Source organism: Vidua macroura, chromosome 7 (genome assembly GCF_024509145.1).
Source record: "Vidua macroura isolate BioBank_ID:100142 chromosome 7, ASM2450914v1, whole genome shotgun sequence".
Lineage (NCBI taxonomy): Eukaryota > Metazoa > Chordata > Aves > Passeriformes > Viduidae > Vidua > Vidua macroura.
The window spans coordinates 7883834-7894087 of NC_071577.1; the positions used below are offsets into that span (position 1 = coordinate 7883834).

Below are 10254 nucleotides of genomic sequence, written 5' to 3' on the forward strand. Positions count from 1 at the left end.
ACTGTCTGCTGTTTAATTATTTTGTGTTGGCTCTAATTGGCTCCTCCCTTTTCAATGCTTACTGTGGGCAGCATTGGCTCAGCAGAGCATTTCCTCCCAAGGAAGAGGAAATTATTTCATTATTTCATTATATGTGAAATATAGACATCTGCAGAGATGTCTCCTCACAGCCTCATCTTAGTCATGGAAGGCTTCTGCAGAGCAGGCATGGACTCTCTCCTAAGCATCACACCCCAAAACACCTGAGCCACACACAGCTTCCTTGGGTGAACGATGTCCTCAAAGACAGGATGAGGCTCCTGGGCAAGTAGTGTGGCTCACAACCCACCCTCAGGAGAGGTTCCAGAAGTCACTCCACATTGTCCCACCAGTGCTTCTGCAGTTGCATCCTAGTGAAGCACCAGCAAAAGCCTGGCTGATGCAAGTTCTCCTCCTGTTCTGTGTGTATTCCTTGGAGACTGCAGGATTGCTCTACAATTTCCAAAAGAGGCCTTTGGATAGAGCCTGACTGAATTGTGCCACGCTGCCATCTCAACACCTCAGGCTCAGCCAGGCTGACTCCCTGACAGTCTCTGGGCTGGAAGTTAAACTTTAATGTGAATCGGGGGAGAAGAAGCCAGGCATGACTCAGCCACCCACATTCCTTCCCTTCCCCTCCCCACTGGCCAGGACAGTGGCACTGGGGAGAAGCAGAGGGATCAGAGACAGAGCAGGGATCTGAGACCCAGGGGTTGACCTAGCATGGAGCCCTGTGACCCACGAGGGAAAAGAGTTGCTGTTATCGGTGGTGGTCTGGTAGGAAATGCCATTTAGCTGCTGCATGATTGTTTGCTGGGGAGCTGGGGCTGTAAAAACACTGCTTGAACGTGGGGGTGAATGCTTTTCTTAAAGTCATTCCTCTGTCAGATGACGGGGTGTTGCGAAGGGGTTGATTGAGTTCCTGCTGTGGGAGGCTCCTCTCCTTTTCTTGGGTGAAGGGGTTTGGGTGCCCAGGTACACTGAACTCCAGTCCTTGTTTGGGCTGCCAGGTTCCCCTGTCCCTTGGCTGATTTTGGCTGTAACCTAATCTCTAATGTGAAATGCTTTGCAAGAACTGAGACCGGTAAATGCCAGGCTGAGAGGAAACGCCTTCCTCTGCCCGCTTTCGTTTGGGGGTGGTTTTCATCCACTGCTACTTGCAGAGAGGTGTAACACTAAAGGCCAGGCTGGATGGGGCTCTGAGTAACCTGGTCTAGTGGAAGATGTCCCTGCCCATGGCAGGGGGTTGTAACAAGATGGTCTTTAGCATCCTTTCCAACCCAAACTATTCCATGAGTCTGATTCTATGACTGCTTGGGGCATTGCAGCACCTGCATCTCTCTCTTGACTTTTTGGACATTAGCTTCTCGGAAAGGAGTGATGGCAGAAGAGGCTGTAGTTCTGACAACAATTCATAATGGAAACTGAATTTTCAAAAGTTATTTAAATCACAAACAGGACATATTTGTAGTGTTCTCCCTCACTATGTTCCCAAGGGAATGCTGCTACACCGTGAATTAGTGAGGAAGGTAAACACAGTCCAGAGAGGAGCTGGGAGCTTGCCTACACCAGCTTCTGCTGTCTCTGGCTGAAGAGGTGAGCCCTGCTGCATTCAATTGCTGTGTGTAGACAAGCCTGAGCTTGGTATGACTTTATAAAAAGAGTTTTGATGGGCTTTTGGGCTTCTTGGGGGCTCGGCAAACACACAGGGCTGCCAGAGGACTGCTCTTCAGTAAAAATCTTCTAAGGTTTTTGGTCAAAGGACCTCCCTGTTTATGCTGAGCTGCATCCCTTGATCACTTCTTTCCTTTGATGCATCTCAGCAGTGACCTCTGAGATACTTCATCCACCATTCCTGGTCCTTGTCTTGTAGGTGGGTGCATTAAATGCCTGTTTCTTTGCTAAACGAGGTTTCCATGTTGACGTTTATGAAGCCAGAGAAGGTAAGGTCAGCCTGATCATTACTATGTGAGCTCACTGAAACTGTAAGAAAATAATGAAAGCTGAGAGATGCAATTTGGGGATATTATTTTCCTCTCCTCTTCAGCTCCTATGGTGGGGAGGAGCATTTATTTGAAGTTCATCTTGTGTGGAGGGAACCCACTCTTTAGCTGCTAAAATGATGCCCTTTTTATATTCTTGGCTTAAACACTGATTCAAATCCTCACCTTTGAAGCCTGGTCTCTGCAGAAAGCATTATAGTACAGTGCTGAGTCAGAAGAAGAGATGGAGCCTCCAGGCCCACAAGGTACCAACAAAAGAGGAATTAGGATTTAGAGCCAAGCCACTAGCTCAAAGGCAGAGAAATTGTTCATCTTCAGTATCTGTCAGCTGGCAGACAAAAAAGACCTGGGCAGAGATGGCAAGCCAAGTGGCAGGTGGGAATGATACCATGGAAATAACTCAAGTGTGCGGTAAAGGGAGGGAGGAGCCATGCCTGACACTCTGTGGTAACTCTTCCTGCCCTGATAGACATCAGCACAGGCAGTTCTGCTGCACAGCTTAATGTTGCCAGAAGTTCCACAGCTTCAAAAAGCCTCTGATTGCTCTCACTTGCCTTCTGAGCTGGATGGATCCTCCTGCACTACTCCAGTGTTTGGCCCATTGCTTACACTGATACACACGCTGGGATGAGGAGGCTCTGCCCCATGCACTGGCCAGACAACCCAGGAAGTCTAAATGAGGCAACTCAGAGGAGGAGCAGGGCAATGCCCAGACATTTCCATCTGGTCAGCCATGAAGAAGGTGACCTGCCAATGTCCCAAAAAGCATCAGCAGAACCTGTTAGGCATTCATGGCTCAGCCTTCTCCATTTAGAGGGGAAATGGCTCTTAATGTTAATGGGCCCTCTGGCACGTGGGGTGCTGCGAGAATCCAGCATTCCCTTGGCAGCACTTGGCTGCAGCTGCTTTTTCCAGGCTAGAGGTGGCACGGAGGGTCCAGGCTAGACTCCCCCCAGCCCCACCTGCTGTTGCTGCAGGGGGCTTGGGAGATGTTCCCTCAGCAGGCTGTGCTGTCACTGCCTCCATGACCCATTGCTGTCCCTTGCAGATATCCGAGTGGCCAGCTTTGCCCGTGGCAGAAGCATTAACTTGGCCCTGTCTCACAGGGGACGCCAAGCCCTGCGAGCTGTGGGGATGGAGGAGCAGGTACTCTGGCACATTCTGCTGCTCTCTGTGCCCTGTCCTTTCTCCTCCCAGCCAGACCTCTTCCACTGCATGCCTGCAGTCTGGCTCTCCCCTGCCTCACAGCACATCTGCCAGCAGGATCCTCCCCACCCCAGGCAGCTGGGCTCTGCTGCTGGCAGCGGCTGCTTCCCTGGGACACCAAGCACCTTCCAGTGTTTACCTTCCTGCCGTGCTCCCCTCCCTCCTGGAGCAGAGGGCAAACAGGGCAGGAGTAGATGGACTCCCAAAAGAGCTGATGCAATGAAGCAGGATGCAATAAAGGCAGCTGTTTGCCCCACTGACATGTCCAGATTTGTATTTTCCCAGAAAACCTTGATCTTTGGGCTGACCCCTGAAATCCATCCACGCTGCTTTCTGCCCAGCACGCTTGGCTGGGAGCCCAACATTCTTCTGCAGGGTACTGGCTACCATTTAACATCCAGCTGCTGGCAGTGGCAGGATCTCCTGGTCCCTGGATCCCTGCAGAGGAGCCCGGGCTTTGACAACACACATCCCAGTCCCAGGGTGTAATTTGGCTTTCATCCCCTGCCCTGTCCAGCACTCTGGGATTTTTCATGTCCCTTTTGTCCAAAAACAATGTCTCTCTGGCTTTTATGAGCATGAGCTTGTAAGTAATCTCAGTAAACTGTAGTAAATTGACATGACAGCCCTGATAAAGCTTTCCCTGGTGGTTTGGAAATGTGTGAGCAAAGAGCCCCCCATTCTCCCTCAAGTGCAGTGCTTGGGGGAGGGGATGATGCTTGGTAACTTGCACTAGAAACCCACAGTTTTGGCCAGAAGTGTGGGTTGTGTTCCCTTCTGTTTCAGATTGTGGCCAAGGGCATTCCCATGAGGGCAAGGAGGATACACACACCTTCAGGGAAAAAATACTCCATCCCTTATGGCAAGAAGGACCAGGTACTGGAGTTGCTTTGCAGAGCACATGAGGTCTTTGTTGCATTTGTATCTCTGTGGGGCTCATGGATGTGGGAGAGGCTGGAGAGAATGAGGGAAGGGGATGATTTGGAAGGGAGGGTTTCCTGTCTGGCCATGCAGAGTGTCCTTCAGCAAAGCTTTCTGAACCCCCTGTTTGTTTGCCTTGCAGTACATTCTCTCTGTGGACAGAGCAAACTTAAACAAAGAGCTGCTGACAGGTAGGTTGTCACTTCTGTTTGCAAATTCTTATAACACACTTTTTGTTGGGGATTTAGGGTTTGCCCTGTGACTAGCAGACTTTGAGCCACGAGCTCCCTTACCCAGATCTCAAAAAGTGCAAACCTGAACTAGCAGAGGAAAACCTGTGCTGTTTCCCAGCTAAGCAGGAGACACCTCCTCAGCCTTGTCATGGTTTGTGGCATTTTCCATAACCTCTGATTGTACAAAGAGACAAATAGAAATTGGAGCTCTATGACCAATCAGACTAGACCAAATTTATGTAAATTCCCCACTGACTGCAGGCACCTCATCCCATCCTGAACTGCAGTGGAATGATGGTGGAAAGCAGTCAATGACTCAGGTAATTGTGGGGAAGAAGAAATTCCTTGCAGGATTCCTTGCATTTTTCAAGTCGTTTATACCATAGTTGACCAGTCCCAGTGTGCCCTGCCTGCTGGCCCTCACGAAACACAGCAAATTATTTGCTGTAATGGCAAAAATCCCTATAATTTAGGGATCTCTTGGAAATATTTTTTTGCACAGTAAACCCCTCTACATTTAGTTGTCTTTTCACAGCTGCTGAGAAGTACTCCAACACTAAACTGTTCTTTGGACATAAGCTCCTCCGGTGCAATGCAGAGTTGGGGACATTATCCATTAAAAGGTAATCCCTGGACAAGCATGGGATCAAGCACTGTGGTCAGTTAGTTTCTGCTTAATCATTCATAAAACCTCAAACAATTGAGCAATCTCCGTTTTGAAACTACTGTGCAGGCAAAACCTTGCACCAGAGAGACATCAAGGCAGCATTCATGGGGAGACTGAGAAAGGTTTAAGCAACTCCCTAAGCCCCCAGGCTGGCAGCAGGCACACACTTCCTGACCTGTGCAGGGGATAAACGTACCAGTATCCATGGCACTGGGCTCAGGGACAGATTGCTCATCAGGGAGGGCGGATAACTGGTGATGTCCCATCCCTGGGAGTGTTCCAGGCCAGGCTGGATGAAGCTCTGAGCACCCTGGTGTTGTGTCTGTGCCCATGGCAGGGGGTGGAACGGGCTGAGCTTTCAGGTCCCTTCAAACCCAAACCATTCTGAGGTTCCATGACCTTGTTTCACAGTCTTTCACAGAAGTTCTGGTCCTACCCCCATCCTCCTGGCAGGTGCTGCAGGCTTTGCAGAACAGCAGCGTTATCCCAAAAGTGCCTACTGCATTGCTGAGTAGACCTGGCAGAGTTATGCTTTTGATAAACTACAGGATAATTATTTATGCTAATGCTGTGCTTCCAGGAAGTGAGAGCCGATCTTCCCCCACCCCAGAAGATTATTAACACATTTTGCAAAAGGCAGGTCCTCTGGGCACAGTGGTGCTGAGCTGGCCTGGAGTTACAGGAGGATTAACCACAGAATCATGGAACGGTTAGGGTGGGAAGGGACCTTAAAGATCAGATTGATCCAAGGCACTGTCTTGCTCTCAGGTCTGACCAGCAGACCATGGAAGTGACCTACGATCTCATCGTGGGGTGTGACGGAGCCTTCTCAACAGTCAGGAAACAGTTCATGAGGCAAACGCGCTTCAACTACAGCCACGAGTACATTCCTCATGGCTACATGGAGCTGACCATCCCTCCCAAGGATGGAGATGTGAGTGTGCCTGTCCCATGGGGCTGCTACAACCTTCACAGGTTGGACATCCCACCCCCTTCTCACTGTGGCTCTGCTGCAACAGCTTTGGAAGAACTAACTTTTCACCTGGGGTTCAGGCAAGGGATTAAACCTTTCCTAAGATAAGGCATGGATCTCTTCCTCTTCCAAAAGTAGGGCCAATGTTGGTATCTGCATACAAAAATTCTAGAGAGCCCATCCTAGAGTGGTGGGATTAACTCTGGCTCTGGGAGATCCTGGAGGTATGGGAACATGTCTATGAGGACATCAGCAATTTCAAAGCATCATATTTTTGCCCATATTTCTTACCCTTTCCTCTTTCCCTTGCTCTGTGTCTCCCTGAAGCATCAGGGACCAGAAAGGGGCCCTGTAGTTGTTGCATCTTCCCATGGGAACTGTCGTGCTGGTGTGGAGGGGAGCCAGAGCCTGGGCTGGGGAAGCTGAGCAGGGCAGGTCAAGGATACAAGGCAATTTTCTTTCTCTTTCAGTTTGCCATGGAACCAAACTACCTCCATATCTGGCCGAGAAACACCTTCATGATGATTGCACTGCCTAACATGGTGCTAACCCAGGGCCATGTTCTTTCTCCTGGGGAACAGGATGGGGCTGGTGGGGATGAATGGCTGTGGTGGCAGGGATTGGGAGGGTCAGGAGTCACAGGATAACTGAAACACAGAATCAGTTAGATTGGAAAATACCTCTGAGATCATAGAGTCTAACCATGACCCAATTCCACCTTGTCAACCAGACCATGGCACTGAGTGCCACATCCAGTCTTTCCTTAAAAACCTGCTGGGACAGTGACTCCACCAGCTCCCTGGGCAGCCCATTCCAATGTCTGATCACCCTTTTGGTGAAGAAATTCTCCCTAATGTCCAGTCTAAACCTCCCCTTGTGCATTTTAAGACTGTGTCCTCTTATCTTGTCCCTTGTTACCTGGGAGCAGAGCCTGACCCCTACCTGGCTACATCCCCCTGTCAGAGTGTGTAGAGAGTGATAAGGTGTCCACTGAGCCTCCTTTTCTCCAGGCTAAATACCCCCAGCTCCCTCAGCTGCTCCTCAGAGGATTTGTGCTCCAAATCCTTCACCTGCTCTGTTGTCCTTCTCTGGACATGCCACAGCACCTCAATGTCCTTCCTAAAGTGAGGGGCCCAGAACTGGACACAGCACTTGAGGTGTGGCCTCCCCAGTGCTGAGTACAGGGGAAGAATCACTGCCCTGGTCCTGCTGGCCGCAGTTTCTCACACAGGCCAGGTGCCACTGGCCTTCTTGGCCACTAGAGCACATACTGGCACATGTCCAGGGAAGGAGCCAGGAGGGACACCCAGCCTGTGCCAGGCTGACCACAGCCTAAGGGGTGCAGGACAGGGTGCTCAGAGCCAGTCCTACCTCGCAGTGCTGAGTAACCTGTGGCACCTCTCTCTGCCCACACATCTGAGCCCAGCCAGACCCCCACAAACCAGCACTCTGCAGCTGGATGCTATAAACTACATACCAGGAGCATCAGGACAGTGTGCCAGGCCCATGCTGGACAGTCACACACTGTTTCTGCCTCCCGTGTGCCTGCCCACCATGAGAAAGGGGGTGGCCAGACATTTGTCCCTCGCTGTGCCAGTGGGTCACTGTGATTGCCAGGTGGCAGGCTGGGCACTGAGCTGCTGCTTCAGGTGCCACGTGTTCTCTCTGCTCTCTGGGCTTCTTACTGACCCTCTTTCCTGGCTGGCAGGACAAGTCCTTCACCTGCACGCTCTTCATGCCCTTTGAGGAGTTTGAGAAGCTCACAACAGGCGAGCAAGTGCTGGGGTTCTTCCAGACCTACTTCCCAGATGCCATTCCCCTCATCGGAGAGTAAGTGTTCCCATCTCCCCTTTTCACTCGTCATCACAGGTATCTATGATGGGATGGGCTTTTTCTTGGATGGTATCAACAGTCTCAGCTGTGTTAGGCAGTTTCCTTTCCTCTTAAAATTAATTATCCCAGGACTTCATATTAACTGAGAAACTCAGATATTCTCTGGTGTGTCCTTCCTACATTGACCAACATCTACCACTGCTCACAGTGAGAGGACCAAGATGCCAATAATTAAGTTATTGATTGAATATTAATTAAGTTGTGCGCAGAACTTAAAACCTGCAGACAAAATGTCTGGTTCACAGGGGGGAAGTTGGCTTCCACATTTTTCCAGCACAAACAGCCTAGTGCACAGGCTTGGGGAGAGCTGACGGTGTCTGTGGCCTGGCTTCCTCAGCTTGGATGTGGCACAGCTTGCTCTTCTCTCTTGTGGTCCCACACAACAAAATCTGTTGTTTTACCTGAAGGCAAGAGCTGAAGCACGATTACTTTTTGCTGCCAGCCCAGGCCATGATCTCTGTGAAGTGCTCTTCCTACAACCTCTCCTCCCGATGCGTGCTGATGGGAGATGCTGCTCATGCTGTGGTGCCCTTCTACGGACAGGGCATGAATGCAGTAAGTTCATGGCTGGGGATCCCACTCCTTTCACCCACAAACGCCTGGTTTTAGGGTTTAACTCCGTAGAGTTCATGGGCTGGCCTGTCCCACAGCCTGATGTCCTCTGCATTGGCAGGGGTTGAGCTCCTGTCAGGATGTCCTCCTGGGAAGGACAGGGGACAGGGTGATGAGGCCACCTTCCCATGGAGCACAGGACTATATGGGAGGGGGGTCCAGGCAGCTGGGAAAGGCAATGCCCTACGATTTCTCTCAAGACCCCTGTCAGAGGGGCCTGGAGTAAGACTCCTGCTCTGAAGCTGTGGTCAGTGGGACCAAACAGCTACACTAGCTAAGCGTGCATGAGAGCACTTCTCCTGAATGTATGGGTCCTTTATGCCTATTAACTCCCTAATATTCCTCCCAGGGCTTTGAAGATTGTCTGGTCTTTGATGAATTAATGGACCAGTTCCACAATGACCTTGGTAAGTGAGGTGGCTGGGGACATGTGGGAGCAGAGGAACATCCCTCTGCACCTGAGGGCAGCTGGGTACCCTGCAGGGAGCTGCTTGTGAACTGTTACTTTCTTCTGCCAGGTGCCTGCCTCCCCGAGTTCTCCAGACTGAGGGTGCCAGATGACCACGCGATTTCGGATTTAGCCATGTACAATTATGTAGAGGTAGGTGAGCCCCACAGACCTGTGGTTCCGTGGGCCACGCACACAGTAGTGCTCTCAGGGTGCATGCAGCAGGCAGGGCCTCTGGCTGGGCTCTCACCCTGGCAGGCTTTAGCCTCAGAGCTCCTTGGGAGTGTCACTGGGGCTGAGGAGGCACTGATCCCTGCACCACCTCCAGGACAGTGGGAGAGCTAGCAAAGCACAGGGGAGCTCTGACAATCACAGGGGTGACTGTTGCTCTGTTGCAGATGCGTGAGCACGTCAATTCAACGTGGTTCATTTTCCGGAAGCGCGTGGACAACTTTCTCCACGCCCTCATGCCTTCCACCATTGTCCCACTGTACACCATGGTAAGCCAGCGTGTCATTCCCCACTTGTGTGAGCTCCTCCTGCCTGGCTTTGGGGTGGTGACATTCTCCTGCAACCCCTCCCAGGTGACCTTCACCAGAATTCGCTACCATGAGGCCCTTCAACGCTGGAAATGGCAGACAAAGGTTGGTCAGGGGTGGTGCCCAACCTCCCCATGCCACGAGCCTTGGGAGCATCCTGCACACCAGCACTGCTCAGCTTTGGTGGTGGGATGTTGCCAGCTGTGATGATTTTGGTTGGTGCTGCAGCGTAGGGGCCAGCCTCTGATGATGCTGGGATTTCTCTTTGCACTTGCAGGTAATTAATCGAGGGCTCTTTGTAGTGGGGGCAGCAGGACTGGGTGGCACCTACCTGCTGATAAAGTGTCTGGCACGGAACTTGAACTTCTGCTTGGAAGACTTGTGGGGCTGGCCCCATTATCTGAAGAATATTGGAAATCTTCCCTTTGGCACACAAGTGGTTTAAATGTCTCGGGAGCTCCTTGTTGTAATAAAAACGACGGCAGACTGTTGGCTCAGCTGGGTGATTTTGTTTCTCTTGGGATGTGGTTTGGCAGCTCCTGCAGCCCCTTGGAAGCAGTTTGGCCTTTCTCCCTTTCACAGCTGAGGGGAGCCTGTCAGGCACAGTGCCCAGAAAGCCTCTCCAGGGGCTCAGGGGTGTAACCTTGGCATCCTGGCCTTAAGGGATGTGGTGTGTAGATGTGGCACTTAGACATTATGGTTTAGTGTTGGACCTGGCAGTGCTGGGTTAGTGGTTAGATG

At 51.3% G+C, this 10254-nt stretch overlaps 1 protein-coding gene across 2 annotated transcripts; it reads left to right on the top strand.

The window, feature by feature from the left end:
• The first annotated feature begins 656 nt into the window (after positions 1–656).
• On the top strand, positions 657–9997 carry KMO (kynurenine 3-monooxygenase). 2 transcript variants are annotated; one of them, XM_053982990.1, is made up of 15 exons: positions 657–795; positions 1892–1961; positions 3070–3167; positions 4014–4103; positions 4291–4339; positions 4917–5004; positions 5817–5982; positions 6492–6563; positions 7730–7851; positions 8322–8469; positions 8876–8933; positions 9045–9127; positions 9373–9474; positions 9559–9618; positions 9791–9997. In XM_053982990.1, exons 1-15 carry the CDS (start codon positions 742–744, stop codon positions 9956–9958), a joined length of 1428 nt encoding a protein of 475 aa, XP_053838965.1. In that variant the 5' UTR covers positions 657–741; the 3' UTR covers positions 9959–9997. The 2 variants fall into 2 exon arrangements, with proteins under 2 accessions (XP_053838965.1, XP_053838966.1); XM_053982991.1 differs by lacking the exons at positions 657–795; positions 3070–3167 and having other exon boundaries at positions 1911–1961.
• The last annotated feature ends 257 nt before the right edge of the window (positions 9998–10254 follow it).